The sequence below is a fragment of the Apus apus genome, chromosome 27, assembly GCF_020740795.1.
Source record: "Apus apus isolate bApuApu2 chromosome 27, bApuApu2.pri.cur, whole genome shotgun sequence".
Taxonomy (NCBI): domain Eukaryota; kingdom Metazoa; phylum Chordata; class Aves; order Apodiformes; family Apodidae; genus Apus; species Apus apus.
In genome coordinates, this window is record NC_067308.1 from 204,167 (window position 1) to 231,598 (window position 27,432).

The window sequence follows — 27,432 nt, forward strand, 5'->3', positions numbered from 1 at the left end:
CCTCCTCAGTTATCCCTGGCTATGACAGGGCAGAGATCCTCTCCCATCCCAGACATCAGGCTGGTCCTTTGCTTGATCTTGACCAAGACAAAGTAACTGAACTGGCTGAGCAGCAGCCCACCCCACGAGAGGTGCCAGCCTGCCTCACCCACGTGCAGAACTGGGCAAGAATTCTTCTTCCCACGCACCAAAGTGTTTAACAAGAACCAAAGGGACAGTGAATAAAGGGCTTTCTTATCGTAGTCCTGCTTCATTTACTCCCAAATTGTGAAATGGTCCAACACTCTGTGTTGGCACTACCAGAAATCAGGGTTCCATTGCAAACTGAATTAATCCCCAGCATCTGAAAAGCAGAAATCCTCCCACCCAGCAATTATTGCTTCTTCTGAGTCTAAATTTCCCATAATATGAGACAACTAGTGGATAACAACATCCTCCGACCTGCACATTAGATGCAAACTCTGAACACCCAAGCCATGGATCTTTCCATTTACAGAAAACAGACAAACAAATAAACCCAATTGAAACAGATTGTATCAAATCACTGGTTAAAAAAGTAATAATAAACTAGTTTTAATCTCACTAGTTTGACTACTTCAGTCACAAGAAATGCAATTCAGCAGTCAAGGACCTGACTTCCTCACTCATTTCAAACCTGTAAGAGCCAGAGACACGCACCACTGAGTTGCTCATACACAAAAGCATCACCTTCTATGTAAATGATCAACTCTCTACTTTTAGGAAATGACAGCTCTGGCTGTAGCACACATCAACTCAGCCCAAGTTTCCTTCTCACCCCTTCCAACATGTGCAAAAAATCTCTCTTCTGCACAGAGAAAAAAAACTGTTTTCTACCTCAAACTACTTATCCACAGGCCTTGTGCAGAAGCACCACTGTGTCAGCTCTGCTCAGCACTCAGAGGCTCTGTCCACAACCAGAGGAACCAAAATCTGTTGTATTCCTCACCAACAGGTTTTTCAGCTACCAAATAAGATCCTGGCTGGGCAGGATGTCACCAGTCCCTGCCACTTCCCTCTGAATCTCATCACCAACACCAGGAACAATTCTGGACTAAAGCAGTCAATTACCAGTGGCAGTCTTATCAACTGAATTATAATCCTCAACAACAGAATCTTCAATCACATCACTGATCTTCTGCCATGGTTCCAGCTCCTCCTCCTCACATTCCATAAACAGGTCCGTGTCCGCCATCCTGCAAAGCAAAAAGAGGAGAAACCTTCATTGGGAAACTGCAGGCAGGGAAAGTCACTCACTGTCAGAAAAATTCTAATTAATTAGGAAATAGGAACAACACTTATTTCCCAGTATTCCAAAGCAAAACCATTAAGTTTTGTATTTTCAGGTTTCTACTTATTTCTCCAGTTACAGAACTTACTCCACATTCCACTTTCATAGGTTGTTTCCTTATCAGATAAGTATGTGAAGCTGGTGATAGAAAAACCCTGCTTTTGACTTAAAACTGCAATGGTTTTACCCCTCCTGCCCAAGACAGCCCATCTCACAGCTCTGAGGTCAGAAGTCATGGCCCCAAGACCCAGAACCTTTAAAGAAATTAAGAACTGTGACTGCAAGAAGCCAGAGTCATGGTTTGTGTTCAGCTTGTGGCTTGGAATATCCTAGGATTTCTGCCAACACACAGAGATTGAAGCTGAAATGAGTCAAAAAGCGCCGGCACAAGCACATGCCCAGAGCTCAGCCAACCCCCCCAGACACCCCAGCCCCCCCTGCTCCTCCAGCAGGGGGTAGGACTGACAATCCAAGAGGCATTTTCTGCCATGAGATCCATGGTCACTGTGGTTCAACTCAAATTATGTTATCCTGATCTCCAGAGCGATGTTCCCCAGGCCCCTTTTCTGCACCGCTGGGGACCGGGTACAACCAGCACGGGGGTGTTCAGGGAACAGACACAACAGTTCCAGCCTCCTCTTCAGAAAATCTCAATCTCAATGTACAAATCCTGGTGCCTAAAGTCAAGACTTCAATTACACACTTTGACCATCAAGCCAGAACTAAACCCAAGATGATTCGCAATTAGCAACAGTCTCAGGTGTCCCAAAGGACATCTCAGAGGGTGGTAGTTGCCACCAAAGGTCTCCAAAAAGCTGATTTTCCCTCCTATGACCAAGATCTACCCAACAGACACACATTCCCACTGCAGGTGCAGCCCGTGGAGGCAGATGCTGGAAGGAGGTCTCTCCCAGAGCAGCTCTGCACTGCTTCAGGCTTTGGCTGCTTCTGAACTTCACTCACAAATGCTGCTTATGCAGAATTCTCCTTCATCACACGTTTAGGAGTCTTTACCCAATAAAACCCACCCTAGAAGCTTAATTGCATTTGTAAAGGAAATAAGTATTATTGTAGGAAATCAGACACCACAAAAACTGCATGTCCTGATTTCCCACCCGGGTTACAATAAAAAAAAGAAGCAACTTTTTCCCCTCTGCCACCACCCAGGCTGGCAGAGCAGGCAGAAGTTCTGTGCTGTAAGTGAACAGGAACCCAGACCCCTAGGAGGGATTCTTCTCCTCTTGATCACATTGTGGTGGCAAGAGAGACTGCTATGATTGCATTTTGTCATCTCCACTACCATTTGACAGCCATAAAAATCTGATGAGAAATGTTCTGAGACAAACTGGCCAACACAAACAGTTTATAATAGGGGACAGGCAAAAAACTAATCCAACTTGTGCAGACAATCTGTGTTTTCAATAGCCACAGAAAACAGTGCTGACCAGAAGGCTTAAACAGAGTGTAACATTTATTAGCTCACTGCTGAGAAGCTGGGAGAGACACAGCTTTAAAATATAAGCTGGATTAAGTAACCACAGAGCAATTAGATTACAAATCTTGTATCATTACACCACATCTACCTTCTCATCCCAACACAGCCACAATTCTGGCCAAACAAATGTGGAACCTGCGATAAACCCTGGTTAGTAACTCAACTGAAAGCTGGGATTTCCCAGAGAGGCTGCTCAGACTGGGGCTGCCCTCAGACTCTGCCTCTTCTGTGTCGTTTTGTCTCCAAAGAACTCACAGCCTTGCACTGTGACACTGTCAGCACGTGTTGGTGTTTTCCCAGTACTCAGCTTGATGCTTGGTTATACTAATACATGTAATTCTCACTTCCCAGTTATGCTTTTGAAGCACAGGAAAAGTGCTTTTAAGAACAAGAATACAGGAAGGATGCCTATGGCACTGCTCACGTTGGGTAGCAGATCTTTTGTTCCCCACCTCCTCAACATCCACCTTGGCAACAGACTGAAGTCACTGGTGTCACCCTGCAGAGCACCCCGAGCGACTCCTCCTGCCCACACGGGGACACTGAGCAGTGGCACTTGTCCCTAAACTGGTTTACACCTATTCACACCCACTGCCAGCTGGAAACAGGCTGCCCAGGGAACTCCTGGAATCTCCAGTTCTGGATGACCCTGAAACAGACAGGCCTGTAAAAGAAGGTGTGTGTGTGTGTAATCCTTACAATTTTTTACATATTACATACAGGAAGGGAGGCAAGGGGGATTAAGTGTCTTGCAGGGGACATCTGAGGCTCCATTTTTCTCCAACAAGATGTAATTCATTAACAAACATGTACTACCAGGTATTTTTTCACTGCTCCACACCAAGTGTACTTCAGCCTTGACACTGAGGCCTTTGCTACACGAAGCAGTTAAATGCTCCTGTTACAGGTACCTCTTCATTCTGCTGAAAGCACAAAACCCTCCTCATAAAGAGGACACAAACCTCATTGCCCCAGCTTAGCACATCCACATTCCTGCTCCTAAACACTGCACAAAGCAACAGTGGTTTGATGTGTTCATTGAACTTTTCACACAAACATACGCCTAAACCTAGTCTGATTAGGAAAATATTTTGCAATCAATGAGAAAAAAATAGCCAGCTGATAAAAACCCATCAAGTCTCTTGGCAAAATTACATTAGTATATGTATAAAAAAACCAAAGTATTGTAATAATCCTAAGATACAATTAATCAAGTGTATCACATCAAGCGTGACAAAGCTCCCCCTCCCCACAGCACCCACTACCTGCACCCTTCAGAGGTGTCACCACCTTCCTCATTTACACAAACCCTGCAGTGTGTAAAAAATGTTATTAACCTTATCTCAAAGGTGAGAAACTGTGCTCAGTGAAAGTGACTTGCCAAAGATGCTCCTGGCAGCCAGTGGCTTAGTCAGAAGCACAGCTGGAGATGCCCAGCCCTTGCTCACATCACTCAGCACAAACTCAAACTTCCTTCTGGTTAAAAAAACCAAAACAAAGGAAAACAAACAAACAAACAAGCCAACAAAAATAACTCCTGAATGACAAACGGTAAGAGGACAGATTGCAATAAATGAAGCCCTGAAGTACATGTTTATGCAGGGGATCTGCTCAGCAGGGGAAAGCAAGAATCAAAGAGCCTTCAATATCATTTTCTCTGCCTGTTAACATGAACTTTTCTATAATTACAAGGTCTTGGCAAACCCAAGCAAAATTTCTTGGGGGATGTACACCAGATCTGGAGCAGATAAGCACTGCAACAGATCAATAACTACATCTGTCTGGTTTTCAATATTCATCATTCACAGAAACATCTAGAAAATAAACCCCTCTGTGGATCTGCCAGGACAAAGCTGCTCCTGGTGATGCCAGGATGGGAATCGTGGAGGATCCGTGTCCTGCCCAGGGGCTGGGGCTGAGCCCGGACACCACGGCGACAGGCAGGCTGCAGAGGCAGGACAAATAACCTGCTCTCCTCATTAAAGCACATAAACACCTGCCCAGGAGGGCAGGGACCACAGAGGGAGGCTCTGCACATGTTGTAAAAAATATATTATTCAACACCTCACAATTACTCGGAAGATGCGAAGACAAAACGCTGAAGAGACCGTAGCTACAAGCTTCTATGACACCACCTCACATTATGCAGAGTATTTCATCTCTGCATCTCAACTGAACTAAGAAAATGTCTCCTTTCTTCTATAATGTAACAGCTTTGTTTTTCAAAGCTTTGATCTTGAATATTTCTGTATGTAAGAAGGCTTTGCTCAATAAAATGATTAATCCCAGTGATAAATACGTTTTGCTTTTCAGCACAGAGCTGGCAGATGCCTGGTTGAAAATCTGGATGCCAAAAAAAATTGACAAAAAAAAATAATTACAAAGTGTTCTAGACAGAGTGAAGAAATAAAGCCTTTCAGACCGAAAGGTATTTTCTCTCCCCTTAGTTGGAAAATGGGAGAAAACCTTCGGAGGAAGAGCCAGTAGAGATCAGCCTGGCACAGACACAGACCCTTCAGCTGAGGTGGTTCTACTCCTTGTGCCACACGGGGGGGAAAGCCAAGAGCCCTTCCCCTCTGCCACCCAACTGCACCCTCTGATCACCATCATCACTCCTACCAGGGGAAATCCAGCACTGAAGGTGTTTTATTTGCACACAAGCAAGCAGATCACCCTGCCAGCAGACAAGGAGAAACCCTTGTCTCCTTCGCCCTGCTGCAAAAAAAACCCTTAAAAACCTCCCTTGAAATTTGCAATTCAAGATGCAATTGTGATTATTTACCCAGGAACCACTTCCCCAGAGTTAGGAAGATACAGGATCCAGTCCCTATTACCTTGGGAGAAACGACTGAGCAGAGGGGAAGGACAAACCATTGTGCTCTGGTTTACCCAGTCACTGGCACCTTCCACCTTCTAAACCATCTCGATCCACAAACACTTTGCCAGTTCCCCATCCAAGTGAGGTGGCAAACAAAGGGCTGGTCACCTCAGGGTGAGTTTGAACTCTGTGCTTTCCCCCACTGAGTGAAGCAGGAGGAGAGGCTGGGATCCCCAGAGCTACTTGGAGCACCAGGCTCTGACCCCCCGAAGCCACCTCCAGAGAGGGGTGGTGATGGATTTCCAGTTCCATTCACAGCTCCATCTCACTGGACACAAAGCAACATCCATAGGCCAAATATGCACACACTTCTGGAAAAGGGCTTCAAATTAATTACTTGTTCAATGTTCTTCAAAACCCACATGATGGGATGCATCACTCTTGCTATATAAGCTTCACTCTAAGGCTCTTAATTAAAAAAAAAGTATAAATAAATCAGTACTTGCCAGGGCACTGCTGGTGGCCCAATTTCTGCCTACTGGGTGAAATCATCTGCAACATAATCAGTCTTGAGGGCACGCTGGCAGGTCAGAAATAAAGATGTACTCCATGACACAGGTGACTTGGTAAAGGAAAAAGGTGAATTTTGTTTAAAGAACAAAGAGGAGGGGTAGGAACAACCATCCCAGAGGGACAGAGACTGTTACCTGGGACTTCACCGTGTCCTCCCTCCAACAGTGTCACCCACAGAGGTACAACTACAGCCACAAATTTGACTGATGGAAAAACATGGAAGACTTCACCCCCCTCGTGTAGACCAAAGGCAGGAAGTTTTGAGAGAGCAGGGAAGGACCCAGGAACCTCCACTTCTCCTTGAACTGCCTTTCCCTGGGTAAGAGTGAACTCCAGGCACAAACACTTTTACACTCTGACCATCATAAAATGGGCAGCACCTTCTTAAATAACTGACACCATCATCTTGAGGGATATCACCAGATCTTCATGAACCCTCATTTAAAGCTCGATTCCCATTTCCAGAAGAGAACACACATCTCCATGTGAATGTGCCACGTAAAAAGCCAAGTGAACACGCAGGGAGAACCAACCCAAGGGTGAGCACACAGCATTCACATGCTCATCAGTCCCAGCAGCAGCCTGGGACAGGGCACAACAGCCCCAGAGCAGAGTCAGTCCCTGCAGCACATCCACAGCACCAGCTCCTAGAGAGATGACACTGTGGGATGGTGACCAGGCTTGTGGGGAAGGAGGGAACACCCCCTGGGCAACCTGCATCCCTTCAGCTCCCTGGAACCAGGGACCTGGGCTGCTCCAGCCCCTGAGGGGAGGCAGAGGTCAGTCCTGCCCAGTACAGCCCAACTCACCTCCAGCACCATGTGTATCATCTCTCTTCCCTGTTCTTGTCCAAGGTCTGTCAGTTTTTTGCCAGCCTGGACTGGCCTCTGTCGATGTAACTGTGAGTGTTGCCAACTATGTCAGCCCAGGAAAGAAAGTCTAGAACACAAGACTGAGGGTCTATCTTTAGAGACCTACAGATAAGCTTGAGGAGGTGGCTCAACAGGACAGAAATCAGTGCACAAATCAACTTCTCTTGTCCCAGTTCTCCTTCTGAACAGCCACTTCGTCTCTCCATCACATCTTCCCCAGGTGAACATGCAGCCTCCACAGAATCACTGTCTTGTTACCCATTTTCTCATGTACTTCCCATAACATGCACTTAACAGCAAGAATGAACCTCAACTTTTTAAGCACCCATAAACCTGACGAGGTCACACTAAATGCAGATGAATCCCACTACAGAGGTTTCCCCTATCAAGACATGCTGCCATCCCTGCCCTGAAGAAAAAGCTCTTCAGTGGTGTTTGACAACTCACTGGCACAGCCTAAAACAGATACAATCCAGGTGATGGAAACACCCACTGGGTGATGTTCTCAGGGCTGCTCACCAGGAGCAGCACCTCCAAAGGCACGAGCTGAGTGCCAGAGTTCAGCAGCTCCATCCTTCAGGCCAAGGGAAATTTACTCTCTGTTGACTGATGTGGTTGACTTGACTTTGCTGGGCACTGAAATTATTTCAAAGGGCATATTTCATTTCCTATCACACTGTTGTTTAAAAGCCTGTATGTTTTATTAGAGGCTTTGAAGTGCGTGATGCCTCCTAATTAAAATGTATTATTACATATTCAATAATAATGATGGTTATCTACCTTAAAGTTTGAGCTGCAGAGTGATGAAAACAAACTGTTTCTGACTAGCTTAACATTCTGGGCACACTTTGTGAGCGTGGAGCTACCTGGAAGCTCTGAGAGGCCCAAGTGGGGCTGTAGCTGGAGACAGCAGGAAACACTCCACCCGTGTCAACGTGGATGCAGGTCTGCTGGCCTGAGGACAGCTGGAGCTCTCTGGCAGTATCTGAGCAGCTGCAGGGACCCTCACACAAACAAGGTAACCATTTATATCCACAAGACCAACTGCAAGACCCCACACACACAGCAAGAGCTGAAAGCAGCACAGGAGAGCGAGCTCTCTGGGTGGGCAGCCCTTACACACACCAATAACTGCACGGTGAGAACCAGCCGTGCAGCCTGAGCCTGGCTTGACATTCAAGGATAAAAAACTAACAACTGCAGCAACCTGAAGCTATGCGACACTATAGGTGGAGAACCAGAGCAGGGAAGATGCCCAATTCATGCCTCCTTGCAAAGTATTTCCTAAAAGAAGCAACAGACACACCCCCCATCCTCTGCCCCCACTTCCGATCACACTCCTGCCCGGCTTGGCACGTCTTGGTGACAGCTGCAACTGCTGCCAAGCTAATAAAAATAAAGCCGTGTGTGTTGTTGTGTGTTCCGTGTTTCCTGCACAGGTGCTGGGCAGCAGGATTTGAGCCTCCCCTCCATCTCCACAGGCTTCGTGTCACATCCCAGCCAAGGGGAAGGAGCAGAGCGAGGGTCGCCCGGGCTCCGGAGCCCAGCGAGGGCCGGGCTGACAAGCACCTAATTGTTAGTGTCTGCAAGCAGAGGAACCAGCCGTGAGGCGTTCTGTGCGAGTCCTTCTCCAGAACAACCTGCTCCACCGAATTCCTGGCCCGGGCCAGCCCAGCGGGCACATCTGGGCCTCCTGGGGGGGGAGAGCCCGGGCCGGGGGCGGGAGGTGGCGGCGGGCGAGGATGGAGAGCGGGCCCGGGGAACCAGGGACAAGTTTCCCCTTTACACCCAACTGAGCGGGGCTGCGGGGGGAGGCGGGGGCAGCCCCCCTGTCACCCGGCGTGACACCGGAGGGAGCCCCGGGCCGGGCGGCGGGGACAGGGGGAGACCCGGCAGGCCAAGGGGGGGGGGTCTCACCCTCCCAGGGCTGGACAGAGCCTCCCCCCGCCCTCAGCCTGCCGTAAAAAGGGGGCGAAAAGGACGTTTCTGCAGAGAAGCAACGCGAAACCCACCCTCGGCGTATTGTGGCGGCTAAGAAAGAAAAATAATCCCTGTGCCCAACATGGCCGCCCACCCAGCACCAGCCATGGGAAAGGGAGGAGGGGGAGACAAGGCGGCGGGGACGCGGCCGCCCCCTCCCCCGGCGGGGATGGCGACCGGGCGAGCGGCGGGGGCGGCCCCGCGGGGTCCCCGGCGCGGGGGGCGGAGGGAGCTGCCGGTGCCGCTTCACCGCCCCCCGCCCCGCGGCGGAGAGGGGGGGGGGTGTGCGCGGATCCCTCCGCCTCCCCCGCGCCCCCCGGTCCCGCCGCCGCGCGGCTCCTCCCCGGCCCCGGTTCCTCCCCGCCCCCCGCCCTCCCTCCTCCCGCCGCCGCCGCTTTGTGCACCGCGCGCTCCGACCCCCCCACACCCCCCCCCCCCACACACACCCCCCGAGCTCTTTCTCCCCCAGACCCGGGCGGTTCCAACCGGTTCCAACGGTCACCACCCGCCGCCCCCTCCCCCCCCCCCCCACATAACGGGCTCTCACCTTCCGCGCCGCCGCTTCTCCCGCCGCCACCTCAGCCGCTCGGTCTCACAGGGCCCCGCGCCGGCGTCCCCGCCGCGCCCCGCCGCGCTCCGGGAGAGGCGACCGGCCGGGCAGGGCAGGTGGCATCAGCCCCGGGGCCCGCGCGGCGGAGGAGGAGGAGGAGGCGGCGGAGGGACTATCTCTTGTTGCTGCTCGCCCTCCCTGCGTTCTCGCTGAGGTGGGGGGGGGGGGGGGGGTGGGCGGCTGCGTGGTTGGCGTGTCTCTGCCCCCCCCTCCCCACCCACCCACCCAGCGAAACGGAGGGGGGAGGGGAGGAAAGAAGAGGGGATAATAATCGGGGGGGAAAAGCGCGCCCGGCGGGCTGATACGCGCAGCCACACACACATACACACACACACACACAAAAAGGGGACCTGGCCGGCGGAGGGATACGGTGACGTCATTTCCTCCTGGGCCGCGCGGCGATTGGCGTGCGGCGCGGTGACGTCACCGGGCCCGCCGCCGCCTCTGAGGGGGCGACCCCCCCCCCGACCCCCCCCACCCCCCCCCCCGCGCTCACCGGGCGGCGGCTCCGAACGAGCACGGGCGGGAGGGGGGGGGCGGGGGGACCCCCGGGAGGGGCTGCGGGGAGGGGGACCCGCCGGCGGGCCCGCCCGAGGCCCAGCGCCGCCTCACGGCCTCGCCGCCATCGCCTCAGGTGGGCTCCGAGGGGGCGCCTGGTCCTCCCCCCCGTGAGGGGCGGCTGGGCCCGGCTGCCCCTTCCCTCAGGGGTGAGGGGGCTGTAGAGGGTCTGTTGGGTTTTGTGGGGGGGGGGGGGTCGCCGGCTGGAATCTGCCCCTGAGGGCTTGTGTCCCCCCCACCCCCCTTCATTTGTTGCCTTTGGCCTCACCTGGAGCCTTGGAATTTCCCGCCTCTCGTGGCGCCTCAGACCCTGCAGGCGCCAGGGCTGGGCGAGGGTCGAGGCTACCATCTGCAGGCGTCGGGTTATGGGTGCTGGAGTTAGGTCTGGATGCCTCAACTGCCGGATGGTTTCGGTGGCTGCCAGTGCTGCCCCAGAGTCCAGCCTGCCTCGGAGCCTTTAGTTTTCTTGGGGGAGGTGAGGAGAGCTGCTGATGGGGATTTGGGACTGAAACCCACCAGCCACAAGACGTTCAATAACCAGCGACGTTGCTGTGATTAAAATCTATAGCTGGTGGCTGTGTCTCCAAACAGGATCCGTTTAGTGATGAAAAGGGACTTCCGAGGTCCAAACGTTGTTAAGACTTCTTTTTGATGAAACTATTCTTTATGTTCTATGTCCCTTCTGTGAGGCTCGGGTGAGAAGTTGGTGCAGGGGTTGCCCCTTGAGGAAGCTGTGTGAGGGTGGAGAGACCCTGGGACAGGTTGCCCAGGGAAGCTGTGGCTGCCCCATCCCTGGAAGTGTCCAAGGGCAGGTTGGATGAGGATTAAACTGCCATAAACTTTCCCACAGCTCCTGTGAAGGTTTCCTGGGAGCACAGACCAGCCTCAGGAGCTGCCTAGATGTGAGGGCTTTGCTTCAGCAGACACTTCAGCCTCTGTACCATGAGGTATTTAACTGATCCAAACACAATCAAAGCAACTACATAAATGCTTTAAACCCTCCATTTGCTTAAGTACCTTGCTGGGCTGGTGCCACCCAAAGTTTCCTCCCCTGTCAAACCATCTGACTGCATTTCTCTCTAGCATAAATTCAGATGGTTTATGTCTTTAATAAGGGACTTATTATTGTGATTCTATCTTTAATAATGAACTTATTGTGAATAATTTAGCAGTGATGGATCATACTGCTTTTCACTGCACACAGTGCAGGCTGGGTACTGAAGGCAGCATGGTTAAACAATGCATGGGTCTTATTAACAGTTCATGTATTTAGCAAAAATACAGGAATACATTTTATAAACATTTTTTCTCTTCAGCACACTTTGAAATGTTTTTTAATGTATTTATCTGAAAACACTCTCAGGGTCTTGGTGAGCACTCTGCTTCCCCTGGGCTGGGACACCTGGGGGGTGCCAGAATGTGGCTTGTTACTCTGTGCTTCATTAAATAAGCACATTAATGTGCTGCTGGTGGTCTCCAGGAGTTCCCAGGTGTTGTGCCTGGCTCAGCCTGTGCACCAGGCTCTTCACCCTGTGCTGGAGGGAAGTGTTTTCATGTCACTGTCACCTACAAGTCACACACACAAGGGGCTGTGTCCTCATCTGAGCTTCTGGCACCAATCTCAGTGACAAACATGATCATCACTCATTAGGCATTTGTGTTCCTAATTGTGCTTCCTAGCCTCTGCCTTAGGTGAAGCATTATTTAATATATTAATAGCATTTTTAACTTGTTTTTAAATATCATTTGGAAGTAGAAGCTATGAATAAAAGCTGTTTTTTCCCTTAAATTAAGGACGATCCAGCCATTTGTCCCAGCAATGGGAGAGATGGAGTTTGTGGGTGGAATTCAGAGTGACCAGCAAAGTCCTTTCTTACTGGCTGGTGACTAATTATTGTTTACCACTGGAAAAAAAAGTTATCATCTGCTAATCCCAAACTTGGTTTCTTCCTTGTCTGAAAATGTTCCTTAGACCAAAGGTTAAAAAAAAACAAAACCCAAAGTTTAAACAAAAAACCAACAAAACAAAAGAAAGGCAGAAACCATAAACACTCCCCGGGGTGGTTTTGTCTTTGTATGTTCTGCAGCCCTCGAGTTCAGATGGAATTGATGAGAAAGCAGCTGTTTTAAATCATCACATCACTCTTGGCCAGTTATTTGTCATTTCTGCCCTGTCCAGGAGGAAAGGCTGTGGAAGAAGGAGGAATTCTGAAATGGAAATGCACAAATTGATGAGGCAGCAAGAGAGGAGAGTCTTGCTCCAAAAAAATAAAATCCCTGTTTCTTTAGGAAAGCTCCACTGATAACGTGTGTCTTCCGATGAGAGTGGGTTGGAACGTTGGGTCTTCCCCCTGCAGGTTGCCAGGGGTTTGGGCAGGTGCTGCGCTGGGAGCTTTGCCAAGGGGCTGGGCTGGGAACCACCTGCAGCAGAGGGAGATTCACCGGGAGGTCTGGGGAGAGCAGGATCTGCTTCAGCTCTGAGACTGGAACAGGGTGGAGCAGAGTTCTCTTATAATCTATTCAAAAAATACCGTGGGGGTGGCTAGAGAAGGAAATAAAGGTTTGGAGGGAGCAGAAATTGCCACTAGAGGATGAAATTAGCTCTGCAGCTTCTCTTTCAGTTTCTTGGTTCTATTATTTCATCACTTTAAGTACAGAACATTTCCCTGTTTACTTTTGATGACAGAACCATTTGTCCCACTGCATTAACACTTGGGTTCAGCTGATGCTGTTTGTGGTGAGCTCAGAGTTAACTGGAATTTTTAGATCTGGATGAGCTGAAACAACCACTTGTTCTGTATTTTAACCTACATGCAAAGTTTTGAACTTTGCTCTCATTTTTTTTCAAGCAAACATTGAAATCAGTGTCTCCAGCTCTTCCTAAAATGCTCTTCCTTAGGAGGCAGGAATCAAATGTGTTGTTTTACCTGGAAAGTCTGGGTTTGGGGAGTCCTCTGTGAGGTGTTTGTCCTTAATACTTGGCACAGATGGGTCCCTGGGATACCCGAGGATGCTCATTAATTGGTTCCATGCTCGAGTCTAAAATACATTGTAACTCGTTGACATTTTCAACGTGTAACACAGGGCTCTGCTTCTCAATAGTTTGGACCTGTAAGTGTTTCTCTTTTCTCCAATGTTTCTTCGTGATAACTAAAGGTAGGAAATTCCTCCCCTGCCCCCTCTGGGTCCTGGTGCTCAGTGGAAGCAGAGGGACCAGGAGGTACTTGAGCTCTTTAAACCACCAAACTTTGAAGCATCAATCACCACTCATGTCTTTGAAAATATTGCTAAAAATAACTTTAAACCCCTTCCATTTCTATTTTTAGGGTGAAATTCTGCCAAGCTGTTTCAATGTGCTGCAGAGAGGTAAGGAGCAACCTGTTGTTTGGTTTTCTTTGGAATCATCTTTTTTTTCCTTTTTTTTTTTTTTCCTTAAATGAGCTGTGACAATATGAGGTTCCTAGGGAACCAGATTAACTCTTGAAGGTCTTTACTTGGAGTTACTAGACAATATCATCCACAAAATAATTAGCCTAATTGCTTAGGCAAACACCCTGTCTCTGCAGCAGAACCTGCTCAAGGGGAGTTCACAAAAGCAGCGTCGGATTCCTTAGCTCCAGGACCCTGGGATTTGGCCCAGGATCAAGATACTTCCCTGCAGGAAGCTGTTGTGGCTGTAAAAATCTCTGTCTTTTTAATCACTGGTTTTGTTTGTCGTGTCAAGTCCCAGCTGAGATTTCCCTTTGCAGTTTCTCTAAACATCTGGTGCTTGTAATTTCGTCACGATCAACCCTGGAGTGACTTGGGAGGGTTTGGATGCCGTGGGAAGGGCCGGGCCAGGAACAAGGGGGTTTGGCCCTACCTGCACATTCCTCCTGTGCTGCTATAAATACAATGATCTATTACAACCCTCTCCCTAGACAAGACATGTAGATGAGTTGATAAAAAGTATTCTGCTCTGATAAAGTGTGTTTGCAAATCTCAGTGATGACACTTTAATGAGATTAATGACTCGATGCAGAGTTCAGGCTCATGCTTGCCAGGGGTGCTGCAGGGTCTGAGCTGCAGCTTGGGGTGTCACAGCAGGAGCTGCAGAGGGTGTAGGTGAGGGTGGGAAGGACCATATGAAGGCATTTGTGGCTGCTGGTGCATTTATTTTTCAAACCCAGTCCTGTCTCACCTCCCTCCCGAGCTGTTTGGAACGTTTTCACCAGGCTGTTCCCAACCACCCTCTTTGGCAAACACTCCATTTGACCTCAAGTGCCTCTTCTGCAACTTCCCAGCCTCAGGCTGCCTCCCAGGGCTGTGCCAGAGCCTCCAGGTGTGGACAAACTCCTCTTGGCCCCTCTCTGGTTTTGTGTTTGGGACAGACAGATCCTGAGGTGTGCCACAATCCCAGAGCTGGGGGCAACACTGATCTTATGTCATGACATTTTGTTCTCAGCAATGATGTGTTCCTTGTTGGCTCAGATAATGTAAACAGGAGTGAAGGATTGCCTGGTCAATCTGGACGTGTGAGGTGCTGCCCCTGCTCTCCAGCAGCATTGCTCCTTGGATGGGATGTCATGGATGTGTGGAGGGTCCTGCCTGGCCTCCTGGTGACCTGCAGCTATTGATGCCTTCGATGGCAGCAGCAGAGGGTCATTGCTGAGGTGACAGCATTCCCACCCACTCTGCTGAAACTCAGGTGGTAGATGCTGACACTGGAGTGATGTTTGTGAGGCTGAGAGGCCCTTGGGGCTCCTCAGGAGCACATTGGGCTGAAAAGGTCTGATGCCTTGAGGTGGATCTTCAGTTCATGTCTCCTAAGGACATAGTCTCTCAAGTCTATGAAATAACTTACATTGTTTAATAGCAGCTTAAAAAAACACTGACTCAAGCTTATTTGTAGTGAAGTAGTATCTTAAAATGAAAAGCTGAGGAGGGAAGGAGCTGTTGGACAGACAAGGCTGTATCAGAGGAGGAAAGGACCATCCTCCAGGGCAGCTGCCAACTTGACAGGCTCTGTAAGACAATCCTGTGACGCTTCCAGCAGTAGGGTTGTCTTTTTGTAGCTGCCCTCTTGAGGGGACTGAAGGGCCACCAGAAGTTAGGATCGCTGCTGCCTGCCCAGGCAGACACAGGTGGGAGCCCTGGTCTGGTCTGGCGGGCTGTGACCTCGAGGAGCGTGAAACTTTGCCCAAAATCGGGAGGTTTTAAGCACAACCGCTTCCCCTATTGCTGCTGGAAAAGGCAGTTGCTTGGGTACAAAATCCCAGCTCAAAGATACCTGGAATCTAAACAGGAGCAAGTGGGAAGCGCAGCAGCTCCAGAGCAGCCCCAGCTCCGGGAGCCTCTTCCCCCCCTTCCCGGGAAGCGGGGCTGAAGTTTGTCCCCGCGGTCCCAGCTCCCTGGATCCTCCCCTTGGCAGCGCCTCTTCCGTCCTGCCCGCCCCTGCTCTCCTGCCGATCCGACCCTCTCCAGGCTGAGCTCCGCACCCAGCAGCGCCCGAGCGACATGGGTAAGAGATCCAGAGACCCAGCCCCAAAGATCCAGCCCCAGAGACCCCCCCAGAGACCCCTCCAGAGACCCAGCCCCGGCTCCCGCGGGACCCGCTGCTTTGGGCTCCCGTTCTGCGCGCAGGGACTTGGAAGCGGGGGACTTGGCGGGGCTCAAGTTCAGCCTTTCCTGTCTTTCCTCCCACTATGAGAGGGTTTATTTACTTCTTCAGGCTACGGGAACCCCTGTGGTGTCGAACAAGCAGCTTTAGCGCTGTCAGGAATGCCTTTGGTGCTGCCACTAAACGTCTCTTTAGCACCTCAGCATTTACAGCCCGAAACGAGCGCTTGGACCCGCTGCTCTGGGTTGTTTGTGAACCCGAGTGACGCTTGGGAAGGTTCCGGGAAACTAAAGAACCAGAATTTAGCTTTCTGCTCATGTTTTTGTGATAAACCATGTAATTTTTACGGACTTTAACGCTTGGATACACGGACAGGAAATGGAGGGAGGGAACTGCAGAGATGGCAGCTTCTTTCCCTGTGGACACATTGTGGTGTAACTTGCAGGGGGGACTCTGCACATTGTGGCTTCACAAGCCAGGGTAAGATGGTAGAACTTAGTGAAAAAAAAACCCAACAAACAAGCCGTTAGTACCCAGCCAAAAAGAATGATCCTGACTCAGCAGAAGCATCTCCTCAATGTTTATCGTTTTGTGCTTTTGTAAGTCCTAATAGTGCAATTGTCTTTTGCTTTGCTCTCTAACAAACTGCAAGTGTGTGCAGCCAGGGCAGGGACTGTTGTGTCTCCAGGGCCGTGGCAGCTGCAGGAAGTTTTGTGTAAAAGAGGGTGTCAGGAGTCAGTTAAATCCAGCCCCTTGGACCTTGGAGGAGCTGGTGGTGATTGATGGGTCACAAGACCTGGAGAACCTGCCCTTGGCAGCCGGGGGGTCAGGTCTTGGACTGCTCCTCAAAAGTTTAACAGATAATTAATGTCTGCTTGTATAATTTGTCACTAGGAAAAGGACTGGTGTTCCAGAAAGGAGGAGCTGCTTTTGTTTGTCTTGCTCTGCAAGGCCAGTGTCCTGCCCTAGGTCTAGTAGAGTAAGGGAGAAAGGAGGAATCAGGCTTGTTAATGTAACTTTATTATAGAATAATACAATACTAATCTATAACATATAATTATATTGATTAATGTAAAATTAATCTATTAATTATAATACCATTATAACTATTATTGTATTTTCACCTGTGGAAAAGGGCAGTTGTCCAATGAAGCAGTTAAAGCAAACTGCACAGGTTCTGTCTTTGGCTTTCCAGTAATCATGAAATGGGTTGTTCAAATGGGGCAATCTGTCTCCTCACTCATCTGGCAGTGATTCAGCAGCTCTGTGAAACATTTAACACAATTTTCTTAAATGCGCAGGCTCTTGGCATATATGAATGTGCTTGATAATTGTGAGGCTGAGCTCCTTGAAACAAAGGCCCCAACTTCCCATCATTTCTGGGTGTCAAACATTTTCAGAAACCCACGTGACCTCAGCACTGGCTGGAGTCAAGTGTTTGCCAATGTGAAAGCTGGGTCTGAGATTTGTCAAGCTCTGAACACAAAGTCAATGTCTCAGTACTAGAGATGTGCTTTGAAATAATTTGAAGATTAAAATAACTTTTTTTTTTTTTTCTCCAATCAGCAAAATGTGGAGCACGTGGCCCAGGATATGCAACTCCTCTGGATGCCATGAAAGGCAAGTGCTGCAACATCATCTCTCAATCCAGGCCTTCAGGAAATGAATTGTTTTCAAATTAGGTGAAGAGCAGGACAGTGCCTTCCAGAGTGGCTCATTAATTAGCCAGGCCAAGGAGACTTTAAGTATCAGAAGAGATGATTTTATTTCATTTTGCACCCAGCTCTGGGCCAAGCATGCAAGCTGTCACTGACCTGCAGCACTGAGACCTGGTGGGTCTGGGCTGGGAGCTGCCAACACTCAGCAAACTCTTCTGCTTTTCTGTGTCACACAAAGAGCTTTGCTTGAGGGATGTTGGGGGTGTTTAGCCTAAAGAAAATGGAATGTTTCAGGGGTGGTTTTGGCTGGAGACCTTCCCAGCCTGCCCTCAGACTCTCTCCTAAAGCAAGGGACAGTCTAGGACAGGAGAGGGGGGAGTCAGGAGAAAGGGCTGTGGGGTGTTCTGTGTGACACAGGTTAGTGGCAAACTTCTCATCCACAGAAGTCACATTCTGCTCCTCCTGGCAGTGCCCAGCTACATCCTGAGCCTCACTGAAGCCCTGGGGGCATTTTGCTGTGGCTGTTGATAGTGTCAGAGCCTTTGATATCTTTTAAAAGCCTAAATTTTAGAGGTGGTAATAAACAGGCTTTTGGCACAGGTAGAGTGAACCGTGGCAGCAGGGAGTCCTCACTGTGGGGCTGGGGAGGGGCTTGAGGTGGCCTTGCAGGTGGGGAGGGGGTCTCCAGCACTGTCTTTTTTCAGGAAAATAATTGCAACCCTGGAGCCTCTTAGGGACAAGGGGTGAGGGAAAGGCCCCTCAGTTGAGGAAGCACTTTCTGCTGGCCATTCCTGGCCACTCCAGCAAAGCACTCTCAGTGGTTTTCCATGAAATGGAAATCCTGAGGTCCTGCTGCCTCAGGAGAATGTCAGTTTACAGACAGAGAGATTAAATCCAGAGAATATTTGCAAAAAAATGGTTCCTTTTGGTGCATTAAAGACTTCTGCCTTGAAAGGTCCCCGGGAGGAGATTGTGTACTTGCCTTGTATCTACAGGAACACGGGCATCGACAGGCCTGACTACCTGGCCACTGTGGATGTTGATCCCAAGTCTCCACACTACTGCCAGGTACCTGGGTGTGGGGTGGCTCTGGTGCCTGAGGTGGTGCTTGTGGGGCTTCCCGGAATCATTTCCAAGTAGGTATTTGTGGGTGTAGGAGAACCAGTCAAACCCTCTGCGGGTTTTGTTGTTAGGTTCCTCAAAGCTCATGTTTGTCTTGTCAGTCTCAGGACACACTCAGGGTGTTTTTGTGCTCAGGATTTTGTTGGTTCTGTTTGCAGCACTATCAGTGATTTGCACTGAGCATGAGTGTTAACTCTAGAAATGCTGCACATCAGGCTTTACAGATCTAATCCATTTACTCCCTAAATGGAAAGATGAGGGTGGGTGGCAGCCAACAGACCAGATCCAAAATACCAGTGTGACTGTCCTGGAGCTGCTCAGTCTGTCCCTGCAAGGAGTGTGCACCAAACTGCACTGAGCCCTGCAGGGCTTGTGTGACACAAACTGCTGAAGCTGCCTCAGACCCCGAGCTCCATGTCTTGGGGTAGCAAAGCACCTGGCTTGGAAATCAAGATTTTCATAATTTCTTTTTTGCTAAAGCTGCTGCTTAGGGGGGGTTATTGTAGTGGAGTGGAGGAAACCAATCTCCTAAGACTCTGACAAAACTCAGCTGGAATCTTGCAACTTCTCTTAGCCAGGCAGAGGAAAAGTAAAAATCAGAAGCAAGAGTGCCAAGGGATGTGTCACTGCCCCAGTCAGCCCAGCTCAGATCAGGGACATGAAGTCACAGCCTTGCAACACATCAGCAAGTGATGGGTTTTCTGGTTTTTTTTTTGGCATATCATTATTTCATGTCTCCTTAATTAGAGTCTTTAGAAGATCTGGATTAGTTTAATAGTGTACAAGATCTAACAAATGCTGTGCAGTCATGGTGTCCAACTTCCTTCTCCCACTTCCCAGCTCTGCCTGTCTCAGGCTGAGGGATGCTGCTGCAAACAGCAGCTTCCTTCTGCTCTTTATTCATTTATGCTTTGACATAAAGACCCATTTCTTTGCCTGGGGGAAAAAAAACCAACAACCATCCCTGGCTGCACCTTGAGTCTGTGCCTGGCTTTGCAGGTGATCCACCGCCTGCCCATGCCCAACCTGAGGGACGAGCTCCACCACTCGGGGTGGAACAGCTGCAGCAGCTGCTTTGGAGACACCACCAAGAGCAGGAACCGCCTGATTCTCCCAAGCCTGATCTCCTCTCGGGTCTACGTGGTGGATGTAGGAACAGACTCGAGAGCTCCTAGAATCCATAAGGTATCTTTAGTTTATTTAGGCTGATTAGTTTAGATTACTTGAGGCTCCAGTGCCTGAAGGGGCTCCAGGAAGGCTGGGAAGGGGCTTTTCACCAGAGAGGGCAGTGACAGGACAAGGGGTGATGGTTTTAAACTGAAAGAGGGGAGATTTAGGTCAGACATCGGGAAGAAATTCTTCACCATGAGAGTAGGAAGGCAATGGAACAGGTTGCCCAGGGAAGCTGGGGGGTGACTGTGGGGTGTGTGTACTTCCTCTAGATTGTTGAGCCTGTGGAGTTATTCTGGAAGGGGAACGTGGCCAACCCTCACACCTCACACTGCCTGAGCACTGGTGACATCTTGATCAGCTGTCTGGGAGATCCTTCTGGCAATGGAAAAGGTATTGAGCCCCTTCCTTACCCTAGAACAAAGTGCATGACCTTAAACTTGTGTCTTTGCTGGCACAGGCCCTACCTGGCAGGTGTGGGCATCCCATGATTCTGTGAAGTACCAATGGTCCCAAGTACAGGCTGCAGAGCTGGAAAAATCCCATCAACACATTTCATTTGGGTCACTTCAGCATGAAGCCAGGAGGAACTGCTTTTGAGCATGATCTGTATCAGCTCAGTGTGACTTGGGATCCTGTTGCCCACCTAAATCCCCTTTGTCTCATTGTCTAATGAAAATTGATCCTTTCTCACTGCCATTACTTATTTAAAACTTCTGAAGGATCCTTGCCTGGCAGTGTTGTTACCTGTTCAGCTGTAAAACACCTGACATCTAAAAAGGAGCACTGGCTCTTAGGAGAAATGTGCTTCAGATGGTGAACCCTGCTCCTTCTCCCAGGTTTTTCTCTCCTGGATCATGGGCAGTGTCCTTGAGCAGCTGTGTGTTGTGGTTGTAGTTCAAGGTTATTGTGGCAAGCAAAAGAAAACAGAGGTGACTCCTCTGGACTCCTCAGCCCTTCATGGAAACATGCTCTAGGAGGGCTCCCTGATTATTGGAATGACTTGAGTAGAAGTAGAGCAAGCTGGAGCTTAAAAAAATTATCACAATGTGATGAGGTTCTTTAAAAATCCAGGTTTCATCTGCCTTAGACCACAGAAGTGACACCAACAGAGTCAGGACATTTTCCTGGAGCACAGGATTGAATTTTACAGCCTGTTTGGAAACCAGATATTTAAATATTAATGTGTGATTTATCTTAAAGCCATGGCCTGGTGTGGATGCCTTCAAACAATTCTCTGCTGTTCCTGTCTCAGGTAGCTTTATCTTGCTGGATGGAGAGACCTTTGAAGTGAAAGGAAATTGGGAGAAGGGGGGAAAGGTGCCCTCCCTGGGTTATGATTTCTGGTACCAGCCACGACACAATGTCCTGATGAGCACAGAATGGGGAGCCCCCAAAGTCCTGGCAGATGGATTCAACCCGGCTGATGTGGAGAGAGGTGAGGGAGGGTTGTTGAGACTCTTGGGAAGCCAAAGTGTCTCTTTGTTGAAATAACATCTTGTTCTGGCCCCTCAGGGCATTACGGCCGCTGCATTAACGTGTGGGACTGGAGCACCCACACCCTCCTGCAGTCCATCGACCTGGGGAAGGGCTCCATCCCCCTGGAGATCCGGTTCCTCCACGACCCAGATGCTGCTCAGGGCTTTGTTGGGTGTGCCCTGAGCGGGGCCGTGCACCGGTTCTACAAGACCCAGGTGAGGAGGGGCAGCCCTGGCAAGCACAGCTCCAGCCCCACCAGTCACACATCCCCCCTTGGCAGACAGAATTTGGATTAAAAATATGTATATATGGTTCCTAATTCCAGTCTAATTCCAGCCACTTGCAGCTCTCCTGCTCTCCACTTGTTGATCATGTTCATCACAGTTAATGAGTTGTGAAAGCTTCAGAGAGGGGGAGGTCTTGACAACATTGGGGATCACCTGGACACAGGACCGTGCAGGAAGCAGTTGCAGGGAGGAAGTGGCTGCAGCAGCAGCTCAGCAGCACAGTGGTCAGCAAACACCACCAGTGCCAGGGCTGGGCAGCACAAGGAGGAGCTGAGAGCAGAGGATGGAGGGAGGTTGATGGGGCCATGGAGGTAGAACTGTGGCCTTTTAGAGGGTGGGCTGGAGACAGGCAGGACACTGAGCTGTGGTCCTGAGCTCTGCTGCTGGAGCAGTCTCTTTGGGGGGTTCTTGCACAGTGTCATCAGGCAGCTAGTGACAGAACCAGGGGACACTGCCTGAAGCTGCTCCAGGGGAGGTTTAGGTTGGGTATCAGGAAGCACTTCCTCATGGAAAGGGTGATCAGACATTGAAATGACCTGCCCAGGGCAGTGATGGAGGCACCGTCCCTGCAGGTGTTCAAGGAAAGGCTGGAGGTGGCACTTGGTGCCATGGTCTGGAGATGTGGTGGTGTCAGGTCATAGGCTGGACTTGATGATCTCAGAGGTCCTTTCCAGCCTCAATAATTCTGTGATTTTGTGCTTAACCTTCTCCCTGGCAGTACAGTCACCATCCTCCCCCCCTGGTAACACTGATTTGGGGTGTGCCTGTCACCTCTGTGCAGGACCTGTCAAATAAATAGCACAGTCTGCTGCTTCTCCCCTGCTCTGGCAGCTGAGCCCTGGTGGCAATGACAACACTGTCATCTCTCCTGTGCCTCTGCAGAAAGGAGACTGGGCAGCAGAGAAGGTGATCCAAGTACCCAGCAAGAAGGTGCAAGGGTGGCTTCTCCCTGAGATGCCTGGTAAGTGTTTGGAGAAGAAATGGGGTGTTGTCCTCTTCAGTTCCCTGGTACAGTGAAGCTTTCTGCAAAAACTGATCCTCAAATGACAAACTCTCCCCTTGTGAAATACTGAATTCCTGGTTGTGCAACCAAACTGGCCTTGCTGATGGGCCACCAGGTAGGAGATCACCAGACCTCTTGCTCCCACACTGCTCAGTGCTTGAGGTTAGTTTCTCCTGGAGAATCCTTGGAGATTCCACCAGGAGCTCACAGCACTCCTGAGTCTCCAGGAGCTGGTCCAGCCTCCCAATGGGCGCCAGGTTTCCAGGGATGGTTGAGTTTGTTCAACCCACAGCTTAACTTACTTTTCTGAGGCTGCCATGACTAGAATTTTGAAATACAATAGGCTGTGGCCTTGTGTGCTGCTGGGTCCCTGTCCCTTCCCTGACTTTGCTCCTGGACATCTCCCTGAAGGGCTCATCACTGACATCCTGATCTCGCTGGACGACAGGTTCCTGTACTTCAGCAACTGGCTGCACGGGGACGTCCGGCAGTACGACATCTCCAGCACCCGCCAGCCCAAGCTGGTGGGACAGGTGGGCAGCACCAGGAGGGGTGTTAGGGGGGCAGTGCAGTCTTCTTAACTTGGCCTTGCTCACAGGGAGAAAATGACGGTGTCGTTTTTCTTCAGTTTACTTTACTTTTACTTTCTGCCCTTCTACTTCTCACTCGTGAGACCCCACCTGGAGAACTGTGTCCAGTTCTGGAGCCGTCAGCACAGGAAGGACTTAGAGCTCTTGGAGCAAGACCAGAGGAGGCCACAAAGATGATCCTTGGGCTGGAGCAGCTCTGCTCTGGAGACAGGCTGGGAGAGTTGGGGTGTCCAGCCTGGAGAGGAGAAGGCTCCAGGGAGACCTGAGAGCACCTTCCAGTGCCTGAAGGGGCTCCAGGAAAGCTGGGGAGGGGCTTTTCACCAGGGTTTGTAGTGATAGGATGATGGGGAATAGTTTTAAACTGGAAGAGGGGAGATTTAGGTTGGACATCAGGAAGAAATTGGAGTGTGAGGGTGGTGAGACCCTGGCCCAGGTTGCCCAGGGAAGCTGTGGCTGCCCCATCCCTGGCAGTGCTGAAGGGCAGGTTGGATGGGGCTTGGAGCAGCCTGGGCTGGTGGGAGGTGTCCTTGCCCATGCAGGGGGTTGGATCTAGATGATCTTGAAGGTCCCTTCCCACCCAAACCATGCTATGATTCTATGAGAATTGTCCCCACATTGCCTTCTAGTCCCCCTGCCAGCAGATGCTGTCCCCTTCCCTCACCCCTTCCCTGGTTGCAGGTGTTCCTGGGAGGCAGCATCACCACAGGGGGGCCTGTCACCGTGGTGGAAGACCAGGAACTGCAGTGTCAGCCCGAGCCATTTGTGATCAAAGTAAGTTTTGCTAATGTGGGTGTTGTCAGAGCTCTGCTCATTGTGATCCCTCCCCACACCTCAGCCAGGTGCACAGCCTCCAAAGCCCTGTCTGAGGTGGTGTCTGGCTCACAGCCTGGGCAGATGTCACAGCCTGGCCTGAAGCTGGTAAATCCTGGAAAGTGCTCTGGATCCTAGGTGGAATTGGACAAGCTGTTCCACTGTACCTGTGTAGTGACACCTTCCCTGGTGTCATCTGGCTGATGGGAAGGGGTGCAGTGCATCCAGCACCCTGCCAGTGTTGTCCTGAGCACCTTTCAACAACTGATGGTTGAAGCACTAAACCATCCTGCAGTGGGTGTGTGTGTGGTAGTCTGTGAATTAATTGTGAGGAATAAGAATCCCAATAAAACCTGTTCTCTCCCCAAAAGAGGGGATGTGCTGCTCCTGTGTCACGGAGTTCAGGGTGCTGGGTGGTTCTCTGAGTAGCAGAGCTGCCATGCTGGGTGGTTTCTCCTTGCTGTTGCATTTCTTTTGTTCAACCTCAACAGCTTCTCTTGAGCTCCTTGTTCCTTGCTCTGGTTTCAGGGGAAGAGGGTGCAGGGTGGACCTCAGATGCTTCAGCTCAGCTTGGATGGGAAGAGGTTGTACGTCACCACGTCGCTCTACAGCGGGTGGGACAAGCAGTTCTACCCAGAGCTTCTCAAGTAAGTAAACCTTGGTAAACCAGGTTGGCTGCACAAGCCAGATCTCTTACCTAGTGACATGGACACACCAGCTGGGCTCTGCAAACACTGTTGGAATCATGGTTGAGTTGGAAGAAGGGGAGAATGGGAAGAAACCAATGAATGTGATGTAGCCTCCTGGAATCTGTAGTACTTCCAGACTGCCTTTGAGTGGATCATAGAATCAGAATCATAGAATGGTTTGAGTTGGAGGGACCTTTAAGATCATCCAGTCCCAACCCCCTGCCACGGGCAGGGACACCTCCCAGCAGCCCAGGCTGCTCCAAGCCCCATCCAACCTGCCCTTCAACACTGCCAGGGATGGGGCAGCCACAGCTTCCCTGGGCAGCCTGGCCCAGGCTCTCCCCACCCTCACCCTCCACAATTCCCTCCTCATCTCCAACCTCCAGCTCCCTCTCCCAGTTTTCATCCCTCCCTCTCATCCCATCCCTCCCTGCCCTTGTCCCAAGCCCCTCCCCAGCTTTCCTGGAGCCCCTTCAGGCACTGGAAGCTGCTCTAAGCTCTCCCTGGAGCCTTCTCCTCTCCAGGCTCAACACCCCAACTCTCCCAGCCTGGCTCCAGAGCAGAGCTCCTGCAGTCTATTCATCTTGGGGAAGCAAGGAGATGATTTCCAGGCGGCCACAGGAGGGCACAGTGCAGCTTACCTGGTCCTTCATAAGTAACAACTATTAATTCTCATTCATTGCTAATTTGAGGCGGCAGGTTTCACTGAGCTGATGTAACTCACTTGTGAGACCTGAGGCCCATTTGGAATCTGGGATTCTTTCCATCTTCTATTAACCAAAGACAAATTCTCCCCTGATATAGAAGAGGAGCAACAAGTACAAATCCTTTTCCCAATATCTGTTTTTTTGTCCCTTTTTCAGGGAAGGCTCTGTCATGCTGCAGATTGATGTGGACACTGAGAGAGGTGGATTGAAAGTGAATCAAAACTTCCTAGTGGATTTTGGGAAGGAGCCTGATGGGCCTGTCCTGGCTCATGAGATTCGTTACCCTGGTGGAGACTGTACCTCTGATATCTGGATGTGATTGTTGTCTGGAGCTGGTTTTGCTTTGTTTTGGGGTTTATTTTTCCTGTCTTTTTTTTCTCTTTCTACTTCTTTGTCCTCCCTACCTTCCACTGCCCTTTTGTAGAGGTGAATCCATTCAGCTGGAACTTTGTGCCCTGATCAATTTTAGGTGAACCACAGAAGCTCCACTTCTCATTCTGAGGCATCCAAGTGAATCTCTCTGAGCCATGATCTCCATCTCAGGTCTTCTGCTCCTTCTTTCTCTTTCACAAGCTCCCTGTTGACTGTAGGTTTCAAGGCCAAGGTCACCAGTCTTTTAAGGACTGTTTGCCTTGTTTAGTGCCACTTTGCTTTGCCCTTGTTTGTTGGTGGAGAAGCTGGTCCTGAGAAACTCCATAAGAAGGATACATTCGTAGCACTTGCCTCAGGACAAGAGTGTCCTGCCCTGCAAAGCTTAATTTCCTCATAAATTCATCAGTGCTTCACAGCAGACACTCTGAAAATCATGTGCATCTGATCTGAAGCCACAGGTTTCTGGAGCTGGGTTATATTTTAACGTGTACACTGATGTTATAAGAATCACCAATAAAATTGTTCTTCAAGTCAGGTGGAGCTCTGTCTTGTCTGAGGCTGGAGGAGGCTGCAGAGGCTGCTCTGTAGCTGTGCCAGGGCCAGGTGGTGCCTGCAGGGATTGTCTTTCAGGTGTCCTGGAACTTCTTGAACAGAAAAGCACTCACAAGTCCACCATCCTTCTCTTGCCAGCACCTGCTGCATCTTCCCAGAGCTGATCCTTGGGCCTGATGCTCTTTCCTGCCTCTGCAGGTCTGTTGCTTTCCCTCCTGTGTCCTTTGCTGGTCTCTGCCTGTTCCTGCTCAGCTGCCCCTGCTGGAATCACCAGCAGTGTGGGAGGAGCAGCCTCTTAATGGCACTTCCCACTCCTGGCTGGGTCTTTTTCCCACTTCTACTGCACTTCCACAGCAAAGCCCTCATCCAGCTGACAGATCACGCTTCATCATCAAGCCTTCCTTCTGTAGGCACCTGCTTAGTCCTGCCCAACGTGCCTTGGGACCTCAGTGGTGTTTCAGGGGCTGCTGCCCCTTGGTCTCTTTGAACCCTGCCCCAAGGAGCTGGTAGGACCTTGGCATTAAGGAGAGCAGATGATCCTCCAGGTGACCACAGGAGGGCAGGGTGGACCTTGCCTGGTGGTTCCTGAGTCGCTTATTTCCTGGTTTCACACATTAATTGTTAATTTGGAGTGGCAGATTCATTTCTCTTTCTGCTGCCAGGTTGTATTCAAGACAAGCAGATGTGTTTACACCAGAATGAGAGTCCATTTGTAGTATGTTCAACAAGTGGAGGAGGACAACAAGATACATTATATCCCAGTTATAGGTGGGAAAGTTATAGAATGGGGAACAGTTTGTCCTGCCAGGGCAGGTGTGATGAGTTGCCATTAAAAAAACCCTGGATTTTGGTCTCTACCTTAAGACAAAAACAACCCCAGACAAGCAAAGACAATTTCTCTAGAAACTTGCAGGAAGACTAACAGGCACTTCTGCTCAATCCGGGTCCTGTCTTAGGAATTTTCAGATCCCTGATCTTCTCAACACTCCTGGCAACTGTTTCCCACTGAACAAACATGACAGGCTGCAGTGAAGGAGGAGACGTGAAGATGCAGCTGATGCAAAGAACCATTTTATTGGTGTTTAAAGCAGAGCACAAGAGCAAACCAGTGTCAGGGAACAGGCACCTCTCCTCAAAAGAAAGCACTTCCCAGCCCTCAGCTGGCAGGCAAACCGGCCC

At 50.3% G+C, this 27,432-nt stretch overlaps 2 protein-coding genes across 10 annotated transcripts in view; one reads left to right on the plus strand and one right to left on the minus strand.

The window, feature by feature from the left end:
- The window catches only part of POGZ (pogo transposable element derived with ZNF domain), a 27,771-nt gene extending 17,198 nt beyond the window's left edge, over positions 1-10,573 (minus strand). For 2 of the 4 annotated variants that reach the window (XM_051641274.1, XM_051641271.1), the window contains exons 1-2: positions 9,595-9,861; positions 1,090-1,214 (exon numbers count right to left, since the gene is read on the minus strand). In XM_051641274.1, the coding sequence (XP_051497234.1) occupies positions 1,090-1,213 (124 nt within the window). In that variant the 5' untranslated portion in view covers position 1,214; positions 9,595-9,861. Of the gene's footprint in view, positions 1-1,089; positions 1,215-7,933; positions 8,200-9,594; positions 9,862-10,483 lie in introns of those variants that run through there. The other 2 variants (XM_051641273.1, XM_051641272.1) reach the window with 2 other exon arrangements.
- Positions 10,096-26,235, plus strand: LOC127394953 (methanethiol oxidase-like). 6 transcript variants are annotated; one of them, XM_051641300.1, is made up of 14 exons: positions 10,096-10,291; positions 11,066-11,162; positions 13,542-13,581; positions 17,381-17,434; positions 18,428-18,540; positions 19,594-19,779; positions 20,037-20,157; positions 21,020-21,202; positions 21,280-21,458; positions 22,413-22,491; positions 22,945-23,066; positions 23,802-23,894; positions 24,462-24,580; positions 25,486-26,235. In XM_051641300.1, exons 4-14 carry the CDS (start codon positions 17,428-17,430, stop codon positions 25,646-25,648), a joined length of 1,365 nt encoding a protein of 454 aa, XP_051497260.1. In that variant the 5' UTR covers positions 10,096-10,291; positions 11,066-11,162; positions 13,542-13,581; positions 17,381-17,427; the 3' UTR covers positions 25,649-26,235. The 6 variants fall into 6 exon arrangements, with proteins under 6 accessions (XP_051497260.1, XP_051497261.1, XP_051497259.1 ...); XM_051641301.1 differs by lacking the exon at positions 11,066-11,162 and having other exon boundaries at positions 10,138-10,291; XM_051641299.1 differs by lacking the exon at positions 11,066-11,162 and having other exon boundaries at positions 10,241-10,291; positions 18,468-18,540.
- Positions 26,236-27,432: the final 1,197 nt, after the last annotated feature.

Coding starts and splice junctions, on each gene's coding strand:
- LOC127394953 (XM_051641295.1), top strand. Junction 22,492..22,944: donor GCTTCTCCCTGAGATGCCTG/GTAAGTGTTTGG, acceptor ATCTCCCTGAAG/GGCTCATCACTGACATCCTG. Junction 23,067..23,801: donor AGCCCAAGCTGGTGGGACAG/GTGGGCAGCACC, acceptor CCCTGGTTGCAG/GTGTTCCTGGGAGGCAGCAT.